The 23354-nt window shown below is 44.7% G+C and overlaps 1 protein-coding gene across 3 annotated transcripts in view; it reads left to right on the top strand.

Moving 5' to 3' along the window:
- MTMR12 (myotubularin related protein 12) overlaps positions 1-23354 on the top strand; it is a 320826-nt gene that overhangs the window by 194661 nt on the left and 102811 nt on the right. For all 3 annotated transcript variants that reach the window (XM_033933370.1, XM_033933361.1, XM_033933379.1), the window contains one exon: positions 9130-9236. In XM_033933370.1, coding sequence (XP_033789261.1) covers positions 9130-9236 — 107 coding nt within the window. The remainder of the gene's footprint in view (positions 1-9129; positions 9237-23354) is intronic.

Genomic DNA, 23354 nt, shown 5'->3' on the forward strand with positions numbered 1-23354 from the left:
AACTCTGCCAAGGCAGAACTACTAAATGAATACTTCTGCTCAGTCTTCACATGTGAAGCACCGGGAGATGGTCCACAGCTTCAGACAGGAGATAACCAGAAGGACCCGTTTCAAGACTTCGAATTTACGCCCAGCAGCGTCTACAACGAACTCTCGAGACTCAGGGTGAACAAAGCCATGGGACCGGACAACATACACCCCAGGGTGCTTAGGGAGTTAAGTGAAGTCCTGGCGGAACCATTATATGTGCTTTTTCAATCTTTCCCTACGCACAGGAAAAGTCCCCTTGGACTGGAAAACCGCCAACGTAATCCCACTCCACAAAAAGGGCTGCAGGACAGAGACAGCTAACCACAGACCAGTGAGTCTCACGTCTATAGTGAGTAAGCTCATGGAAACACTGATCAAACTGAATCTTGACACAATCCTAGATGAGGAAAACCTACGCGATCCCCACTAACACGGGTTCACCCAGGGTAGATCCTGCCAATCCAATCTTATTAGCTTTTTTGACTGGGTCACTAGACAACTGGATGCCGGAGAGTCACTGGACATGGTATATCTGGACTTCAGTAAAGCATTTGATAGTGTTCCACACCGAAGGTTATTGAACAAGCTGAAATCGTCAGGATTGAGAAACACTCTAACTACATGGGTTGGGGACTGGCTGAGTGGTAGACTACAGAGGGTGGTGGTGAACGGTACTCCATCAGGAGCGTCGGAAGTGCTCAGTGGAGTACCGCAGGGCTCGGTCTTGGGCCCAATTCTATTCAACTTATTCATAAGAGATATGATGCAAGGACTTAGAGGAAAGGTATCACTGTTCGCCGACGCCGCCAAAATTTGCAACATAGTAAGCAAAAGCTTATTACCTGATCATATGACACAGGACCTACTACTTCTAGAACGATGGTCAACGACTTGGCAGCTGGGCTTCAATGCTAAAAAATGCAAGGTAATGCATCTGGGCAAGAGAAACCCGCGCAGAACTAATACACTAAATGGTGAGACCCTGGTTAAGACCACGGCAGAACGGGATCTAGGGGTGATCATTAGTGATGACATGAAGGCTGCCAATCAGGTGGAGAAAGCTTCCACCAAGGCAAGACAAATGATGGGTTGTATCCGTAGAGGTTTTGTCAGCAGGAGTCCTGAAGTCATCATGCCGAGGCCTCACTTGGAGTACTGTGTTCAATTCTGGAGACCACACTACCGTAAGGACATGCTGAGGGTCAAGTCGGTTCAACGAATGGCCACCAGGATGGTCTTGGGGCTCAAGGATCTAACGTATGAAGAAAGACTAAAAAAATTGCGGCTGTACTCACTTGAGGAACGAAGAGAGAGGGGAGACATGATTGAAACGTTTAAGTACATCACGGGTCGCATCGAGTCGGAAGATGATATCTTCTGTCTCGTGGGACCCTCGACCACCAGAGGGCATCCACTGAAAATCAGGGGAGGGAAGTTTCATAGCGACTCCAGAAAGTACTTCTTCACCGAAAGAGTGGTGGATCAGTGGAACAGACTCCCACTGCAGGTGATTGAGGCCAGCAACGTGACGGATTTTAAGAGAAAATGGGATGCTCTCGTGGGATCTTTGAGGGAGTAAATTCAGAGGGGCGGATACTTGGCAGGGGCAGACTCGATGGGCTATGGCCCTTTTCTGCCACCATTTTCTATGTTTCTAATATTGGAAAGTCTTCCTTGATTTGACGTAAGCCAAGACCATAGTTGACTTCTTAGACTCAAGAAGAGTAGCAATGACTACGTCTGATAGCCTTTTTGTTCTAGCACTCCATAGCCATGCTGTAAGAGCAAAGTGATCCAGTTCCTATAGACCAGGGCTGCCCAAGTCCGGTCCTCGAGATCTACCGGCAGGCCAGGTTTTCAGGATATCCACAATGAATATGCATGAGAGAGATTTGCCTGCATTGCCTTCTTGGTATGCAAATCTCTCTCATGCAAGTTCATTGTGGATATACTGAAAACCTGGCCTGCCAGTAGATCTCGAGGACCGGACTTGGGCAGTCCTGCTATAGACAGACTGGACCCTTGAGACAGAAAGTCCAGATAGCCCCGAAGCAGGAGGCTGCACCCTTTGTGAAGCTGCAACAGAACTGCGTACCAAGGCCTGCAAGGCCAGCAGAATTAACGCTGCCCTGATAGCCGTAATTTACCAAAAGACTTGGCCGATCATGGGCCAAGAAGGAAACACGTACAACAGAACTCCGAGGCCACGAATGAACTAGAGCTTCGAAGTCCCTCACTTCCAAGCTCCACTCTTCGACTGAGGAATCTTTTGGTTTTCTTGTTCTTTGCCTTTGGCATGAGGTCGAAGTGAGGATGGCCCCAGCGCTGTACTATGGTTTGAAAAGCCTCCAAGGACAGTATCCACTTGCCTGGATCCGAGGTCTATCTACTGAAGAAGTATGCCTGAACAATGTCAACTCCCGTTACATGTGCTGCTGAGAATGCCTGGAGATGACGTTTCGCCCAAGGGAAGAGCATATTAGCTTCCAGAGCCAGAGATGCACTCTTGGTACCTCTCTGGTAATTGACATATGCCACCACCATGGCATTGTCGGATAAGACTCAGACTGCCTGACCCTCGAATCGTGTGCAATTGCAGCAGAGCCAGCCAAATGGCTCGAAGTTCCAATCTGTTGATCGACTTGTTCTTCTGAGAAGGCGTCCACTGCCCTTAAATTGGTCAACGGTTGCAATGGGCTCCTCATCCCAGAAGACTGGCATCTGTCGTTACAACCATTCAGGACGTAATCCACAGAATCAGAATCAACATCCAGAATCAATGTCTCTTCAATCATAAGATAATTTGATATAAAGATTGCTAAATTCAATTATTTAAAAAAATTTAAGAGCATATCCACAATAAGCATACTGAATGAGTTACGGGGGTGGAAGTAGACCAATGATTACAGTATTGTCTAATCTAGCTGAATAGCCATTCGTCTGGTCTGTAATGACAAGTAATAAGTCTGAGGTCTTTCTCCCTCCAGATTATTGAGTAATAAAAGAAAGAAAGAAGAAAAAAAAAAAAAAAGAATTATATAAAAATTATGATATATTTTTTCTGGGCATACTAGAATACAAGAATTAACATTTATTGATTTTTAATTTAATTTTTATTTTTTTTATTCCACTTTTGTTTCTAATTTGGTATTTTAAGTTGTGAAATTCCATATCCTACCATTTCCATGTGAAAGCATGGAACTTTGAGCCCTGCATTCACTTGATTAAGGTCTAGTTTGGGCCCCCAATCGTCTGAGCCTTTCTTTGGCATAATAGAGTATATGGAGTATCTGCCCGAGCCTGAGAGCTTGGGTGGTACCAGCTCTTTGACCCAAATACCGAGCAACCTTCTCACAGTGGCCAGAACCCTGGCTGTTTTCTCCATGTGTCCCATGGGCGGGTCCACAAACCAACCTGTCAGGCTGGGCAAATTCCAGTTTGTGTCATTACCAAATGATGTCCAAAACCCAACGGTTAGTCAAAATCTGAACCCAGGCCGGAAGAAGTGGCGAGAGCCTGCCCCCAGTGTGCAGAAGGGCCGCTCCCAGCTTGGCATCAGTATGACTTCTCGGTAGCTGGAGAAACTCAGGAAGCGGAGAACTGGTTACATCGGGACCCCAGAAATCTCTGCCGGTAGCTCTGGTAGGATCTCTGTGCTACATAACTGGCATACTGTTGGGAGTGCCATGAGCCATGAAAATTAGAATGCCCGGAGCCCCTAGGGGTTCTGGGTCTACTATCAGCCAGCGTCTTAGGATGATGATTCACCACAGAATTCATAAGATTATCTAGACCTGTACCAAATATCAACTGCCCCTTAAAAGGGAGTCTGGCAAGAGTGGCTTTAGATGTAGAATTGCCAGCCCATTGACTGATCCAGAGTGTATGTTGAACAGAAATGGAATAAGCTGATACCTTACCAAGGACATGAAGAATGCCATACAAGGAGTCAGCCACATAGTCCACCCAATGAGAAAAGAAGCTGGGGGAGGTAGCCTCGACAGTTTCACTCTCTAAAGTGCGCAACCTGGAAAGGCAAGTGCACATGACAAAGGATGCCACCGAGGCAGCTTTGACTTCAAAGCCACTGCCACAAAAGTCTCGGAGAACTTCATCCACTCTGTGGTTCTGCATATCCTTGAGCACCACACTACCTTCGCTTGGAAAGGAAGTGCGCTTGGTGATCTGAGTCGCTAAAGAATCCACTCTAGACTGACTAAAGAATTGCTGACGCACCTGTGTTATAGGATACAGCTGGAAAATGGCTCTTGCCACCTTGAGAGCCGGATGTCAGGGAAAGGCAGAAGACTGAGCTTTCGCACCACCCAAAGAGAGGAGGAGGTATAAGGAGCTGGCTGAGTGTCTAAATTCAACTCATGAAGAGACTGCAATAAGACCCGGCAGGGCAGCGGACTGAAATAAGTGCAGAACCATTGATCAGCCCTGGCTCTAAAGCCAAACCAGGATCCTTAGAACCGGCATACATTCCCAGGTCACCAGTCACAGGAAGACCATCCCCTGAAAGCAAGGGATCCGCAAAAGGGTCATCATCAGTGTCTCCTGTGGAAAGGTATCCTAAACCCTGAACAATGGCAGACTGAGAAGAGGAAGAGCCCTGCGAGGCAACGCCATGCGAAGACAAGTCAGAGGTAAAGCTAAACTGTGCAGGCGAAGCACAGCTCACATGAAAGGCATGCTCCCCCAAATTTCTGAAATTCCGAGAAGTTTTTAGGGTCTTTGCATGGGGAGGCACCTGTAGATGACTGTAGGTTGTACTTCTTGGGCTACAGGGTGTTCTCATCACAGTGAACAGAACTACTGTATCTGGATTTCCAGGCCACAAAAATAAAGAAGGCTGCCCCAACGGGTTGGCCGTCCGTTTAGTCACCTGCTTGAGGAGAGGTTAGGGTGACTGTTCCCGCCTCTCCGGACCACACTATTCGGCATGTGGCACAAGGACGCTCTTGAGATGCCAAATTTGCACAATCTTTACATGATATTGGGGGTAAAAGAGTTGCTAGATTACATCCCAGCCAGTTTTGAGGCAAAATTTGCAGTTTTGAAAGTGTAGGGAACTTTAGAAAAAAAGATTGCTAAAAATCCAAGATGGTCACCGCAAAGAAATTTGCACCTAAAAATGCTGAATAAACACACATGCAAAGTGTAAAAACGGTGAAATTAGGATTTTTCAGGTGGGGAAGGGACACAGAGAATACAGACCTTCCCCGATTCAGTTCCCAGCCTGAAACAGCCTTACTCTCTTTGACCTGTGCTTAAACATGTGCTGTAGCTGGGAAATGTTATACCTCCGTTGTGTTTTTGTAGTATTCTCTGTGTTCTGAAAATTAATAAAGCAACTTGAAATAAAAAAAAAAAACATGTGCTGCAGCCTGCCTCAGCCCTTAAAAGTAGCTGGAAATGAGAAGAATCATTGCTTCAAGCTGGGCATGCCTCTCCAACGTTGCTCTTTGGGCTGCCAGCCAGACACAGAGCCTGACCACACCTTCACCCTCATGGACTGACGGACATGATTAGAGAAGAGGGAAGATGAAAAATGTAACCAGCACCCTGTAAGACACCAACTACAGCCTGCTCTTAAACCCCTGCAAATCAGTAGGTGAGAAATAAATGTGGGGACGGCCCCAAGCTCCAAAAAATACTTGTGCAGGGTGGCTAACGGGTACCACCAGAGATTGGCCTGTTAGCTACAGACTGGAATCTGCTTCTTCTCTTTGAAGGCAGAAGTGAAACCAAGGTGAAAGCTCCAAGCACCGAATAAAGGTTGAAAAACACTGAATAAGAAAAAGAGAGCAGAATAGAAACACTCCTTTCAGCTTGCGTGCAAAAGGGAAAAACTGCAGGTGGCAGAGAAGTAGTGAAGAGTCGGAGAAAAAAATCTGCAGTAGATTCCTTCTGCAGATGGCTCGCTGCCTTTGGGAGAGAGCTCACTTGTCTAGAATGACTCACCTATTGCACTGGAATAAAGGTTAACTGGTTTGTATCAGTTTTACCAAGTTTACTAATATTTGGTAAACTGCCTAACAAATGCTGTGTTTTACTAAATGGCGCTAGAGGTTTATAGCATGGGCCGGTGAGGTAAATGCCCTGAATTCTAGCACTGTTTAGTAAAAAGAGCCCAAAGTAACTAAGTGGTTTACAATAAATTATTCAGAAAGAGAAAGCTAAAATATAGCAGTTCTGAACCTACAAAATCAAACAAAAATTGTTCTTGCCTATGTAATAAATCTCAATTTCTTAACACAATAATACCATTATGTTGCATGAAAACAGATTATTAATTTTATAACACTGAACCTAATAAGCAAACAAGTATCAATACTGGCAATACTGGGTTAAGAACGTCCGACTTACATTGGACTTGTACTTACGAACCGGGGTCCTGCTTCTCCCTTCCTGTGTCAACATGCTCCCTTTTACTCCCTTCCTGTCCAAACACAACCCCCTCCTCCCTTCCTTGTTCAACACGCCTCTCATCATACTTCCCTCCGTTCTGCATCCCAAATTTGTGCATGACTCCCTCCCTCCCACCATAGGTGTTTAGCTTTGCTGGCCAGCTACCTCCTACCAGTCACGCTTCTATTCACAAAGCCCCGAGAAGCGGCTCCTGCACACAGCTAACCTGGAAGTCTGACATCAGAGGGAAGGCTTCCTGGTCAGCCACAGGCCGTCTAGCAGCTCCTCTCCCCTCCCCACTAACATCCAATGTCTGCCCCCTTCTCTTTCCATCCACCCCACTTCCATCAACATCTGCCCCTTCTCTCTCCCTTTACCCCACTTCCATCAGCATCTACCTCCTCTCTTTCTCTTCCTCCAACCCAGTTCCATCCAGTATCCGTCCCCCTTCTATCTCTCTCTCCCTGCACCCCACTTTCATCAGCATCTGCCCCTCTCTCCCCCTCTCCCCCACTTCCCTTTCCCTCTATCACCCTTTTATACCAGTAATCTTCTCCCTTCTCTCTCCCTCTACCCCAATGCCATCCAGTATCCTGCCTCCTCACCCCACAGCTGTTGTATGCTTCTCAAACCAGCAGCAGTGGCTGTAAGCTAAAATTCATCCATCATGGGACCTTCCTGCACCTCCCCACTGCTGCCAGCTCTGCTCTGGAACAAGGAAATGATGTTGGAGTAGGTGGACTGTCAGTCATGGGAGGCGCAGGATGGTCTTGCAATGGCTGGATTTAAAGTTTACTGCCACTGTTACTGCAGCGGCAGAATAGGGTGGGAGGTCCCGGACCCAGTGTGTCAGCTGTGCACCCCTTTAGAGCATGCACCTGGAGTGGACTCCCCCCCCCCCCCTTGGTACGTCACTGCCCCTGTGACCCCATTGAGATACATCGTAATGATGTTCCTACATAGCACCTACCAAAGTCACAATACCATTAAGGTGTTGTGACCCACAGTTTGGAAAGTGCTAGTATAAAGGATGGTGGCATAGATATGGGGTGGAGTGCCAAACTTCCATTGCATGCACTCCTATCCTGCCCACTTCCATAGCAAACATTCCAGCCATATACAGTTGCTTCTGTTTGGCTTGCAAGGCTACCTGCTCCTGATGCTACTTATGCACTTATGGTTTTGCATTTGTTTGCACACTAGTACCACTGGTGATGTCAGTGTTATAGACCAGTGTTCTTCAACTGCCGGTCCGCGAACTGGTGCCAGTCCTTAGAAATTTCCTACCGGTCCACAGGGCCGGCACGTGCATCGGGCCTGAGACAGTATTCTTCAACCGCCAGTCCACGGTGCGATCGATGCGGCGTTATTTTGGGGGCTGGTTCCCTCTTCCTCACTGCCGCAGTGCACAAAGCTGCGGACAGCGGCTCCTATACACATCCTGTGCCTGAACCAGAAGTCTTCTCTCTGATGTCGCAATGTCAGAGGGAAGGTTTCCAGATGAGGTGTGGGACGTGCGAGAAGCTGCTGCCCACAGCTTTGTGCACTGCGTCAATGAGGAAGAGGGAGCCGGCCTGAAGACAACACCAGGGGCGGCATAAAACGGCCAGGCGGGAGCAGGCCAGAAGGTATGGTACAGCATGGAGGGAGGGAGACAGCAACGGTAGGGGGAATGATTTTATTTTTTAATATAGTGATTGATTTACATCTGCTGTCTGTATTTTGCACTGTTCAGGAAGAAATGCATTTGTTTCTTTTTCTCTGGGGTTGTACTGCATGCAGAGTCTTGCATCTTAGGGTTTGTATATATTAGTACTTTTAGTTTTTGGTCCTGAATTTGCATAGGGGTTATCTGTATTCTGGTAGGAATGAATGTTGAGAAGCATATAGTGTGCTTTGTGTAGTTTAATTTTGTGGTTAACCATTATGCGTTAATAAGATTATATTGTTTGTATATATGAAAAATGAATGGAAAAAATAGTGTTACAATTAGTACTATTATGGGGACGGGTCTGGCCCACGACTTAGTCCAGTGTTCTTCAACCGCCAGTCTGTGGACCTGTGCTGGTCCACAAAATAATTATTTTATTTCCGCCGGTCCATAAGTGTAAAAAGTTTGAGAACACTGTTATAGACTATCAAAATCAAAAACTATAAGCACTCCTATCCCTTAAAGAAGCCATCAATGTGTAAAGGTTCTGGAAGTTCTTGACCTCCTCAGCTGCTCTTATCAGTGAATCTCTGTGCCTTGCATCCTTCAAACTTCATTGTATACCGCAAGTAGGCTTAAACTCAAATCAAATCAATTTCAAATGGGTATGAGGGGATTTGTAGCCTACCCAGAGTAAGGCACTATTTCTTCTAAATGTCCAGGGGCCTCCCCTCTGCTTTAGATGTCTGACTCTGTTGGGTTGTTTTTTGTTTTGTTTTTTTATGGTTTGAGGGGTATGAGGGGTATGAAGGTCTGCTGCTGATCAGATATCCCTCCTCCAGGTCCTTTTATTCTTAAAAAATAAAAATAAAAATATCACCCTAGCTTTGCAAATAGTAATTTCTTTGATAGAACAGTTATACATTTGGAAAACCATACTGTATAAAATACCTGAAAAATACTTCAGTGATGATTACAACAGACATTTTTGTTTGGTTTAAGTTGTAGAATTGCTGTCTGTTCTTTGTGTACAGATTTGGTGTTGGTCCTGCCATAATGGCTCGGCCCTTCTGAAAATGGCAGCGCTGCCTAAAGAGCAAGATGAGAGCATGTTGCAAAGGCACAAAACCTTCTCCGAGAGGTTAGTGATTTTTTTTAGCTGCTTAGATCCCTAGGCTATTCTCAAAACTGTAACACTTCCCCCCTCTTAGGCCTCTCACCTTCCCCTTTACACCTAACTCTTTAATCTCTCCACTGTAGTTCCTCTCTCATCCTTCTTCCTGTAAACCGTGCTGAGCTCCGCATTCGTGGAGATGGTGCGGTATATAAACCCAAGGTTTAGTTTAGTTTAGGTGTGCTGATGAACTGAATAGTCAAAGCTATACTGTTTCATAACCAAACTGTAGAACTTGAACTACTTTCCTGATATTGTATAGTGCTAATTTATAGTCCTTTGACATCTGAGTTAAAAGACATCTGAGGAAGCAATATCAAACACATGGAATCGTGCATTGATGAAAGGCTAGACTGCTAAATAAAATAATAAGAATTAGCTATTCAGAAGTAGCATGTCTCAGCCTTGGTTTGCAAGCACTGAGGAAGCACTTCTGTAAAGGGTTGTCTTCTTGATATTGATGTTTGCACCATATAGCTTTACGATATTAGAGATTTAAAAAGAGTACAGAGAATAGTTAGTGATTTAGAGAGAAGTGAATAAGGACTACACTAACAATTGGTTAAGATTTATCAACCTTCTTCCAAGAAGACACAATGATGCCAGGTCAGGGGCGGCCTCCCTCAAGATTGGAGGCTGCTCTCAGATTTTGTGCAGACATGGATTCTGATTTCATCCGACCACTGGGTTCTGGATATCATTCCGAACGGCTACAAGCTGGAATTCGCTCGGCCTCTAACAGAGCCTCAATTTATTAATAAACTACTTATTCCGCATAGGATATCTCGTTCCCTTAGGTCCATTAACCAAAAACTTTTAGTAGTTCCCTTACTGAAAATTATTGGAACCCGTCATCATGACATTTTTTCTATAATGGCTCCACAATTATGGAATGCCCTACCCCAGTATCTTAAAGATGAAAATGACCTAAACCATTTTAAAGGCAAACTGAAGAGCTTTCTTTTTAAAGATGCTTTTAATCTATAAATATATTTAACGTTCATATTTTTTTTTTCTCTTTACAAAAAAAAAAAAACAACAACTTTTACTCCTCCTTTTTCCTATTGTTTTTACCCTTTATGTCTTCTTCTATACCTAATAATAATAATTGTAGTTCAGCCCTTCTTCTCCATATGTATCTGTAAGTTTGTATGTCAGTCTGTTTAACCCATGTTATTTACTGATTAAATTGATATAAATTTATATTTTACTTGTTTTAATTTGTACATCGCTTAGTAAAATTTAATAAGCGATTCATTAAGTTAAAAATAAACTTAAAACTTGAGTGGTTTGTGGACTCTCTTGTGGGGCATCCCAAAAAAGTGACCCGAGTGCAAGCCACTGTGAGAGGGTTGTTAAACATTCAGGCCATAGAGCATCTACCCCACCCCACATCCACCAGCATCTGCCTCCTCTTTTTCCCACCCAACCCACATCCACCAGACTGTCCCCTAGCATCCCCAATTCTGCTGTTGTTTCCCAAAGCAGCAGCAAATTGAAACAAACCAGCTATGGGACCTTCCTGTACATATCCGCGGCTGCTGACTCTGGCCTGGAAAAAGAAGTGACATCGGAGAGGTTGGGCTGGCAGCCGCTGGCATGTATGGGAAGGTCCCTCTGCCAGTCTGTTTGTTTACCACTACTGCTGCTGCTTCAGAAAAGCAGCTATAGTGGCAGAAAGTGTTGGTCCCAACCCACAAGATGCACGGTGGGACTGAATGGATGCACAGCCACGTAACTTAGAGGGAGCATTTTACGTGGGTATTTGAACATCTTTATCATATCTCCCCTATCCCTCCTTTCCTACAAATTATACATATTGAGATCTTTAAGTTTGTCCTCAAACATCTTATGATGAAGACCATTGATCATTTTAGTAGCCTTCCTCTGGACCAACGCCATCCTGTTTATATCTTTTTGAAGGTGCGGTCTCCAAAATTATACAGTGTTCTAAATGAGGTCTACCAGAGTCTTATACAGGGGCATCAATAAGAACATAAGAATTGCCGCTGCTTGGTCAGACCAGTGGTCCATCGTGCCCAGCAGTCCGCTCCTGCGGCAGCCCTCCTTTTTTCTTCTGGCCATACTGTTCCCTATGCACCCTAGCATCCGTCTAGCTTTCGCTGTTGCTTTTTCAACCTGTTTGGCCACCTTTAAACCATCACATGCTATCATACCCAAGTCCCACTCCTCATTCGTGCACAAAAGTTCTTCACCCCCTAAACTGTACCGTTCTCGGGTTTTTGCAGCCCAAATGTATGATATTGCATTTCTGAGCATTAGATCTTAGCTGCCAAATTTCAGACCATTCTTCAAGCTTCGCTAGGTCCTTCCTCATGTTGTTCACACCATCAGGGTTCTTTACTCTATTTCAGATTTTGGTATTATTCGCAAAGAGGCAAATCTTACCTGACAGCCTATCGAAGACAAAGAATCAGGCTTAGCCAGATAACTCCATATTATTGTTTCCAAAAGAGACTCAGAAGACTGGAGGTCGATTCTGAATCTAAAGTCAGTCAATGCGGCCCTTAAGATACCATGCTTCCGCATGGAGACAGTGCGGTCAGTCATTGCTCAGTGGCACCGGGGGAATGTCTCACCTCACTAGATTTAACAGAGGCCTATCTGCATAAGAACATAGGAATAGCCTTACTGGGTCAGACCAGTGGCCCAGTAGCCTGGGTCAGACCAGTGGCCCAGTAGCCTGTCTTCACAGTGGCTAATCCAGGTCAGTAGTACCTGACAAAACCCAAATAGTAGCAACATTCCATTCTACTGATCCAAGGCAAGCAGTGGCTTCCCCCATGTCTGTCTTTCTATAAAGTGGATTATAGACTTTTCCTCCTGGAAATTGTCCAAATCTTTCTTAAAACCAGCTACAGTAACTGCTCTTCCCACAACCTCTAGCAAAAGCATTCCAGATCGTCCCTATGTTTCCGGAGCACAGAAAATTCTTGTGGTTCTATGTTCTAGAGTAGCACGTCCAGTTCTTGGCCCTTCCTTTGGATACAGGTGCATCCGTATCTGATGCGAGCTCTGTCAAAATCCAAAGGAAGAATATCAGTGAAACATGTGGTCCAGCTTCTGCAGAGCTTGGACTGGGTGATAACTTCCAAAAAAGCCAACTGAAGCTGACACAGTTCATTTAGTATCTGGACATCCTGTTCAACTCAAGGAGAACAAAGGTTCTCTACTGGAAGCCCACAGAGTGAAACTCTGTTGTGAGATTAGAGAGTTTCAGGACAGGAACACCAACAGCTTGGCATTACTTGCAGGTGCTGGGGTCTACGGTAACAACTGTAGACTTAATTCCCTGGGCGAGGGTGCAGTTATGTCCTGTACAGGATGTGCTCCTATCCCGATGATCCCCACAAAGGGATGAGTTACTGATGCATCTACTTTGGACATTTACGTGACTGGGGAGTGCCTCTTGCAGGAGTGGAAAATATGCAAACATGATTTTCTCAGCCGGAAGACTCTAGATCCTGGAGTATGGTCTCTATCTCCAGTGGCATTCAATAGCATTGTAAATCGTTGGTGGTGCCCGACGTATGATCTGATGGCATCAGTGACCAATAAGAAAGTGGCTCTGTTTTTCGGCTGAAGATATGAGCCTGGAAGTGCCGGCCTGGACACTCTGGTGCAGCTGTGGACATGGGCAGGGCTACTGTGTATGTCTTTCCTCCATGGCTCATGATACGCAGAGTCCTGCGGAGACCGTCAGACCCGGGGCTGGTAGTTGTGGTCACAACAGATTGGCTGAGGCATCTTTGGAATGCAGATCTCATCCGTCTACAGAGGGAACAGTCGATCTACCCTGCTATCCATGGCTACTCACACAGGGCCCAATCACCCTGAGAGATCCAGAGCACTTTAGTCTTATGGCATGGCTCTTGTGCATACAACCTTAGCGTGGAAAGGCTATTTGGAAGTGGTGATTACCACTCTCCTAAAGACCAAGAAGCAGACAACATTAGCCACCTATGTGAAAGCCTGGAAGAGTTTCCAGGGCTTGTGCACATAAGAGTGTGGACCCAGTCACAGCTCTGATCTCCTTGATTCAAGAGGGCCTTAACAAAACATAAAAAGGCTTGGTGGTTGGATTCCTCAGAGTACAGAGAGCGGGCCTCTTGTGCTTCAGACCTCAGGTTCATAGGAGAACCTTTGCCTCTCAGCCAGAGGAAGCTCAGATTTCTCAAGGAAGCATTACAAGTGCATCCTACAGTATATCAACCTATTCCAACATGAAGTCTTAATCTTGTCCTGCAGGCTCTCACATATGAATGCCTGCAGAAGGCATTCCTGATGGACCTGACAATTAAAATGGTGTTTTTAGTGGCAATCACATCAACCCAATGGGTGTCTGAACTGCAAACGTTATCCTACGGAGAACCCTGCCTCAGAATTTTGGAGTCGGGGGTGGTAATTGCATACAGTCCCCTATTTCTTGTCAAAAGTAGTCTCCTATTTCACGTCGACCAGGAAGTATGGTTGCCTGCCTTCAGACCATCGAGGTTGAAGAAGATTGGCAAAGTCCTGAGATTGCTGGATGTTTGTAGAATGTTACTTTATCTGAAATTGACGAATGAGTTTCGACTGTCATCATCTCTTTGTGCTGGTGGGTACTATCCACTGGGGCCAACTGGCTTCAAAAGCAAACATTTCAAGAAGAATTAGTTTGTCCATTTCTTCATCCTATATCGGAAGCGGGAAGCGACCTCCTCTATCCTTAAAGGCAGTTTTCTCCAGGGTAGAGCTTAGATCAGTTTCCCCTGAAGAAATTTGTGCATGGGCCACATAATCCTCCCTCCATGTTTTCACAAAGTTTTATAGGGTAGATGTGGCGGCCAAATGGTATAGTGCCTTCATATCTTCAATACTTTCAGTAGGCTCATCTGTCCTGCCCTAGGTTCAAGAATAAACATAAAATAAAAATTTATTTCTATTCCACAATACCATTAAGTTCTATGTGGTTTACAAAATAGAATTTCCTAAAAATCTTTTAAAGAAATATGTTTTCAATTGTCTCCTAAAATGTTGATAATGAGCAAGAGATCGCTATTAGAGAATTCAAATCTCTATCCCATATTGCAGCTTGAAACGTCAGAAGACGACAATATTTTTTATATTGACAACCTTTGTCTGAAAGAAAGGTAAATACAGCATGTGTGAGTCGAGAGTGCTTTAAATTTACAAATGTGAACAAATCCACAAGATAATTAGGTGCAAAGCCAAACAATGCCTTATAACAAATGCAACCAAATTTAAATTTCACACAAGCCTTGACTGGCAACCAATGCAATTAATGAAAAAAAGGGGTGACATAATCAAACCTTTTCAGATTAAAGATCAGTCGAATGGCAGCATTTTGAATAATGCACAATCTATATAGATTTTTATGGTAACCAGCAAAAAAAAGCTAGGAACTCCTCTACATTATACGCAATTGTCAGATCCCTCACAAAGCAGAAACCTGAGCAACAATCATCCACTTCAATACCAACAGCTCAAACTATTGCCTCTCATTTTATCAATAAAATCCAGAGCATTAGAACCGCCTTTCCAAAGACAAGCGTTTCTAAAGAAATTTTAACCTCGGTAATCTCAGGTGATCCTTCTATTACAGTGCCACCTACGTCTCTTCCATTTTCAAAATGTTCAAGATTCTCTTTACCCACTCTTCAAGACCTCCAGAGAACTTTAAACTCATTAAATCCAAAAGGTTTCAATTCCAAGATTCTTCCACCTTTTATACTAAAACGCTTTTTCCCACTTTTTGGTCAGGACATTTTAAATTTGGTACATACCAGTTTGGAAACTGGGACAGTCCCAAAAAGGTGGAAAAAATCCATTATTTACCCAATAATGAAAGATCATAAAGTCAGCCCACTTGATGTCTCAAATTATCACCCTATCGCAAATATTCCATTTCTAGCTAAACTTGTGGAGAAAATCGTTTTCCATCAAATTTCCGATTTTATTGAACAAACAAATGTCCTTCACCCAAACCAGACCGGATTCCGTCAGCACCACTCTACTGAACTTTCTCTTATCGGACTAACTACTAAAAGTCTTTATCATTTAGACCATCATCAGTCCATCCTACTTATTTCATTAGATCTATCATCAGCCTTCGACACCATCGATCATAACCTTCTTTTGTCACGACTACGTGACATTGGCATTACAGATCAAGTCCTAGATTGGTTCTCTTCTTTCTTTACAGATCGGATTTCCAAAGTAGTATTTAATTCAACCTCTTCAGATTCTTATACAACAGATTATGGTATACCGCAAGGTTCAATTCTATCTCCTATGCTTTTCAATATCTTTTTAGCGCCTTTACTAACGCTAGGCCAATCCATTGGTTTCACAACATTTGCCTATGCGAACGAAGTCCAATTAGTACATCCAATAGATTTAAATAACCCAAATGACAAACTTGAAAAGATTAATTCTTGGCTCGATGCACATATGCTGTCCGTGAATATAAACAAATCAAAACTAATGATTTTTCCTTTCAAAGATGGCCTTTCATTATTATCTCCCCTTAAGCTCAAAAATCTCCCTATCATAGCTGTTCCTTTTCTAAAATTACTAGGAGTCATACTTGATGGCAAACTTACTTATCACCAGCATATTAGCACGGTGGTCCAACGTCGCTTTTATCAGCTACGCATGATCAAAGCCCTAGCAAAATTGTTAGAGCCCGCGTCCCTTAATATTTTAATCCATTCACTGGTTATCTCTTGTTTGGATTACTGCAATGCCCTTCTCAAGGGCACTACAAAAAAAGAAATAAAAAGGCTCCAAATGGTTCAAAATACTGCAATAAAAATATTATTTAACGCAAAAAAAATATGATCATGATACGCCTCTTTTTCGTAAAGCTCATTGGTTGCCTATAGAGCATAGGATCACTTACAGAATTTTACTTCTAACCTTTAAAACGAAAGCAAATAGCCAGCCAGAATTTATTAATAATTTGCTTATCTCTCATACTCAAGTCTCTATGATCCACTGCGCAAAATCTTCTTATTGTTCCCTCATTTAAACAGATCAGTACTATGAGGAATACAATTTTTTCTGTTAATGCACCTTTTCTCTGGAACAGCATACCCAACTACTAGCGGGAAAATACAACATTGATCAAATTCAAGGTCATGTTAAAAACATTCCTTTTCCGAGATGCTTTTGTAATCTAAACTGTCCTTTTCAGGACAACTTAGATTTATTTTTAAGTAATGTTTCCATTCTATTTCCCCAACCTTTTGTTCTTCCCTTTAAGTGTTTTCTCTTCTATCAATTGTAATTTCCAATCCCTTCCTCCCTTTTGTTCCTGTTTGTCCATGTCCATTTTTTGATTTTTTGATTTTTGATTTTTTTTTTAAATCCCCCTGGTCTGTTTTAGCCTAAATTATTTTTTAATTGGTATATTAAGGTGTTTTGTACACCACCCAGAAGGTTCAAGTGGGCGGTATAGTAAATTTGAAATAAACTTGAAACTAGACAAATATTACAATAATCCAACTGGCTCAGAACCAATAACTGAACCAATAATCTAAAAGATGAGACGTCAAAATATGCTTTAATGGTGCGTAATTTCCACAGTGTGTGGAAACCCTTCCATACCAAAGTGTCCACCCGATCTTTCTAGTAACTAGGCACATCATTTTTGAAGCCTGCCCTGTGAGATGTTCATTAGCCTGCTTACTGATTCATGCCAGTGGTCCCAGATGTTTTATTTTATTTATTTTTTTTAGTATTTATATACCACTTATGGTCGAAGTGGTTTTACATTCAAGTACTCAAGCATTTTTCCCTATCTGTCCTGGTGATCTCACACTCTTATCTAATGTACCTGGGGCAATGGGGGATTAAGTGACTTGCCCAGGGTCACAAAGAGTAGCATGGGTTTGAACCCACAACCTTAGGGTGCTAAGGCTGTTGCTTTAACCACAACACCTGTTCTCCAGTAAGAACAGGTTAAGGGAGGCCACTGCTAGTTCAAAGAATCCAAGGGATATCGTGCAGAGCCCCAAGACTGTTAGTGCAAGTGGCACTTGGGTAGGTGGCTTGTTCGTTCACCTCATTATGTATTATAAATGATTCATGCTTTTTCCTTTAAGGGTTATATGTTGTGATATAGAAACATAGAAACATAGAACATGACGGCAGAAAAGGGCCATGGCCCATCTAGTCTGCCCACACTAATGGCCCACCCCCTAACTACCTCCATGAAGAGATCCCAAATGCCAATCCCATCTTTTCTTAAAATCTGGCACGCTGCTGGCCTCAATTACCTGTTGTGGTAGATTATTCCAGCAATCAACCACCCTTTCGGTGAAGAAATATTTTCTGGTGTCGCCATGAAATTTCCCACCCCTGATTTTCAAAGGATGTCCTCTTGTTGCCGTGGGTCCTTTAAGGAAAAAGAGATCCTCTTCCACCTCGATACAGCCTGTGACATATTTGAACGTCTCGATCATGTCTCCCCTCTCTCTGCGTTCCTCGAGTGAGTACAGCTGCAACTTACCCAGTCGTTCCTCATACGGGAGATCCTTGAGACCTGAGACCATCCTGGTGGCCATTCGCTGAACCGACTCAACTCTCCGCACATCTTTTTGATAATGCGGCCTCCAGAATTGTACACAGTATTCCAGATGGGGTCTCACCATGGATCTGTACAACGGCATTATGACCTCGGGCTTACGGCTGACAAAACTTCTACGGATACAGCCCATGATTTGTCTAGCCCTGGATGAAGCTTTCTGCACTTGATTGGCAGTCTTCATGTCTTCGCTAATGATCACCCCCAAGTCACATTCTGCTACAGTCCTTGCTAGGATTTCACCATTTAGGGTGTAAATCCTGCATGGATTTTTGCCGCCAAGGTGCATGACCTTGTATTTTTTGGCATTGAAACTTAGTTGCCAAGTCTTTGATCAATGCTCCAGCAGGAGTAGGTCCTGCGTCATACTGTTGGGCATTGAGCTTTTGTCGGGCACTGTGCTTTCATCTGTTGTGCGGTTGCCTACTATGTTGCATAGTTTGGCGTCTTCGGCGAATAATGTAATTTTACCTCGAAGCCCTTCAGCCAAGTCTCTTACGAAGATGTTAAATAGGATCGGGCCCAAGACCGAGCCCTGCGGCACTCCGCTGATCACCTCCGTCGTATCGGAGAGGGTACAGTTTACCACTACCCTCTGAAGTCTACCTCTAAGCCAGTCCCTAACCCATGCGGTTAATGTTTCACCCAGTCCCATCGAACCCATCTGGTTCAATAACCTGCGGTGTGGGACGCTATCAAACGCTTTGCTGAAGTCCAAGTACACGACGTCCAGGGACTCCCCTATATTCAGCTTTCTTGTTACTCAGTCAAAGAAGCTGATCAAATTTGATTGGCAGGACCTTCCCTTCGTAAAACCATGTTGATGGGGATCTCGTAGATTCTCCTCATTCAGGATCGTATCCAATTGGCGTTTGATTAGTGTTTCCATAAGTTTACTCACTATCGATGTGAGACTCACCGGTCTATAATTCTCAGCCTCTGTCCTGCATCCCTTTTTGTGGAGTGGAATGACGTTAGCCATTTTCCAATCCAATGGGACTCTTCCTGTACTTAGGGAAAGATTAAAGAGCGCGGATAACGGTTTCGCCAGGACGTCACTCAACTCCCTGAGCACCCTGGGGTGTAGTTTGTCCGGTCCCATAGCTTTGTTCACCTTGAGTCTTGATAGCTCCTCGTAGACACTGTTGGGCGTAAACTCGAAATTTCGAAACGGGTCTTCCGAGTTTTCCCTCGTCGGCAGCTGAGGGCCGGATCCCGGCGCCTCGCAAGTGAAGACCGAGCAGAAGTATTCATTTAAAAGTTTGGCTTTGTCGGAGTCCGATTCTACATAGTTCCCATCGGGTTTCCTAAGGCGTACTATCCCATCTGTGTTTCTTTTTCTATCACTAATATACTGGAAGAAGGATTTATTGCCCTTCTTGATGTTCTTCGCAAGGTTCTCCTCCATTCAGAGTTTGGCCTCCCTGACTGCCGTTTTGACCGCTTTTGACTTTGCCAGATAGTCTTCCTTGGATTCTCGCTTCCCTGATTGTTTGTAGAGGATGAACGCTCTTTTCTTCTTTTTTACGAGGTCTGAGATCTCCGCAGAGAACCACTGTGGTCTATTGTTTCTTCGCCGTTCACTTACTGATTTGACGTAGTGGTTGGTTGCTTCGTGTAAGGTTGATTTCAGAGTTGACCACATTACCTCTACATTATCTGTTTCGGCATGGTTTTGCAGTGCCCGATGGACGAAATCTCCCATGCTTTCGAAGTTTGTGCTCTTAAAGTTGAGGACCTTGGTTGATGTGCTTGAAACCTTTCCTGAGGTTGAACCATATCATGTTGTGGTCACTGGAGGCCAACATATCGCCTACCGAGACCTCTGTGATACTTTCTCCGTTGGTAAGTATTAGGTCTAGTATCGGCCGATCTCTAGTGGGCTATAATACCATTTGTCTGAGTCTCGCTCCCTTTATAGAGGTTAATAGCTTCCTGCTGCTGCTGGTTGTAGCGGAAAGATTGTTCCAATCCACATCAGTCATATTGAAGTCTCCTAACAATACTGTGTCTCCACGCAAAGTGATATTCTCAATGTCTTCGACTAATTCTCTATCCATGTCCTCCTGTTGTCTTGGAGGTCTGTATACTACACCAAGATACAGCCAAATTCACCTTCTTTAGTATATAGTGCTACCCCTCCTCCCATTTTGCCCTCTCTGTCCCGCCGAAGTAAGTTGTATCCCGGTATAGCCATATCCCACCCATGGGAGTCCGTGAACCAAGTCTTGGATATCGCCACCACATCTAGGTCGGTGTTCTTCATTGCCGTCTCTAATTCCAGAATCTTATTGCCCAAACTGTGGGCATTAATGTACATAGCCCTCCATACCTTATGTTTGCTATGTCTCTGTGTAGATATTCCTGCTTGAGCTAATTGGACTCCTATAATACTGTTTGCAATGTGTGTACTTACCTCTGATTCGGAAATGCAGTGTGTACTTACCTCGGACTCAGAAATGGATTGGCAACTTACCTCGCCAAGTTGGTTACTTGCGCCAGCACGTGAGTGGGTACCCTCCCCCAACTTACCTAGTTTAAAGCCCTACGAAGTAGGCGGGCTAGTCGGTGTCCAAAGATGTTATTTCCCCTTCTGGTCAGGTGAAGTCTGTCAGGTCCCTGTAGTCCTTGCAGCGCCTCTCCATGGTTCAGGAATCCGAAGTTCATCTCCCTGCACCATCCGTGCAGCCAGTCATTTGTCCTCTGGATACGATCCTCCCTGGCTCTCCCCTTGCCTCTCACTGGGAGGATCGAGGAGAAGACCACCTGCGCTTCCATCCTCCTCAACTTCTCACCCAGGGCTCCAAAGTCTACAGATATGTTCTCCGTGGTGGTCCTGGCAGTGTCGTTCGTTCCAACGTGGATGAGAAGCATGGGGAAGTGGTCATGTGGCTTGATAAGTCTGTCTAGGCAGGCGGTTACATCTCGGATCCTGGCTCCTGGCAGACAGCAAACCTCTCTTGATTGCATATCTGGTCTGCAAATTGGTCCTTCGGTGCCCCTGAGCAGGGAATCCCCAATGACTACCACTCTGTGCTTCTTTGGGGGGAGTAGATCTGTTGTCTCTGGAACCGGATATCATCAGAACAGACTTGTTTCTCGGGGAGATTCTCCGTACCTCTCCGTTCCCTCTCTAGACCTGACCATCTGTTTTGATACAACTGAGGAATTAGAGAACAGCCAGAGGGATGGGAGGCAGAGCAGATAAATGTAATTGAGGCTCTCTAAGAAATATCTCGTGATAAGGATTGAAGGTGATGGTTCAAGAATGATGTGTCTATTTACTAGAATGAAGACAAAGCAAGGATATCCAACAAATCTGCAGTAAAAATGCTGTGAGCCAAGGACAAAGGAAAAGAACTGCAGACAGATGTACAAGATGCAGGCAAAGTTTATTTAAACAAACAGATTGTTGCATACAAATATACCACTCTATACAAAATATGGGACCCAACACGGTCCATGTTTCAATCAACACGTCGTCTTCAGGGATCCTAGTGAGGAGATATATTAAAACAATAAATATAAGTACAGAATAAGTGGTGTGTATTTACTAGAAAAAAGATTATTGAGGTACCGTATTTTTCGGTCTATAAGACGCACCCCTCCATACAGGGGGGTGCGTCTGGTGGTCTGGTGCTAAGCAATATGAAGCAGCCCGCCCGCAGCCTAAAGCCACCCGCACCCGAAGCTGTCTGCAGCAAAGAAACCTGCCCGCACCTGAAGCTGCCCGCAGCAAAGAAACCTGCCCGCACCCGAAGCTGCCTGCAGCGAAGAAACCTGCCCGAAGCTGCCTGCAGCTGAAGGAACCTGATCAAAGCTGCCCGCACACGAAGCAGCCTGCAGCGAAGAAACCTGAGCCGAAGCAACCTGCCCTAAGCTGCCCGCACCTGAAGCCGCCAGCCCGAAGCCGCCCTGGTACCTTTTTAAAGCTGTGGTGCTCTCCTGGGCTGTCTTTGTAAGCAGAGCAGCACGACGCAGCAGCGCAACCTTTACGCTTCCTGCCTGGTCCCGCGCCAATCACTGAGCGGCGCAGGACCAGGCAGGAAGTGCAAAGGTCGCGCTCCTGCGTCGCGCCGCTCTGCTCTGCTTACAAAGACAGCCGTCTGGCAGGAGAGCACCACAACTTTTAAAAAGGTACCCCGGGGGGGTATATTTGCTCCATAAGACGCACCCACTTTTCCACTCCCTTTTTGGGGGTGGAAAAAGTGTGTCTTATGGAGCAAAAAATACGGTAAGTACCTAATCTTTCCTTAGTTACCATTTAATTGGGGTTAACAGTAAAATGTCTTAATAGTAGCCTACATTAACTACCCCTTCTAAACTAAACTAAAACTTAACCTTATATACCGGGTCTTCAACCAAAGGAAGCTTGACACAGTTAACAATAAATTAAAAAATAAAGTGAACTGAAATACAAGAGAGTTAGAGGGGCATAATCGAAAGGGACGTCTAAGGCCGTTTACGTCCATCTCGCAAGTCATCCAAAGTTAAAAAGAGCCTAAGACACATTTTCGAAAGAGACGTTCAACTTTTTTTTACTTTTGAAAATCGTCTAATTATACGTCCTGCCGATCTGATCGTCCAAGCTGCTAAATCGTCCATCTTTATACCACATTTCCGTCCAACTTTCCGTCCAAGTCCAAAACGCCTAGAACAAGCCCTGTTGGACGTGGGAGGGGTCTGCAAAGTGATGGACTGCACACCCAGACATGCCACCTAAATAGTGGGGTACCTTACAGGGCACTGCTGTGAACTTTACAAAAAGAGTGCCGTGGCTTCTCCTCACTACAGCTCCCTTATAGGTGACGGTGAGCCCCCCCAAACCACCTCCAGAATCCCCTAGACCCACTTATTTACCACGCCAATAGCCCTTATGGCCGCAGGAGCCACTTATATGCCAGTGCAAAAGGGTTTTGGGGTGTGTATAGGGCAGTGCACATGTTTCAGTATCAATGCAGTGATTACAGAGGCTTATGGGCATTGGGTCCTCCACCCCCAAGACGACTTAAGCTGCCTCTGGGCTGGACGACAAGGCTTTCCTAAGCCAGGCAGCCAGGTGATGATGGTCTGGAGGCTGAAATATAAAATTGTAAATAAAATTTTTATGGGGGGGGGGGGTTGGTGATCACTGGGGTAGTGTGTGGGGGTCTGTGTTATGTTTGCAGTGCTTATCTGGTGACTTTAGGTGGGTTTTTGTGATTTAGACCATGTTTTACATGGTCTAAGTCACAACGTCCAAGTTCCGTCGATCTTGGGCTGTATAACTTTCGGTTATACATGCTGTACGACTAAGTCTTAAGTCAGCCCACGTCCTGCCCAACTCCCGCCCTTGACACGCCTCCCGAAACGTCCCGTTTAGCTTTGGACATTGAGCGGCACTATGAAGGCCTAGGTCGTTTAGAAATACATCCAAAACCCGTTTTTATTTTCGGCGCTTGGACGTTTTTGAGAAATGTTCGTCCAAGTGCTGA

The sequence above is a fragment of the Geotrypetes seraphini genome, chromosome 1, assembly GCF_902459505.1.
Source record: "Geotrypetes seraphini chromosome 1, aGeoSer1.1, whole genome shotgun sequence".
Taxonomy (NCBI): Eukaryota; Metazoa; Chordata; class Amphibia; order Gymnophiona; family Dermophiidae; genus Geotrypetes; species Geotrypetes seraphini.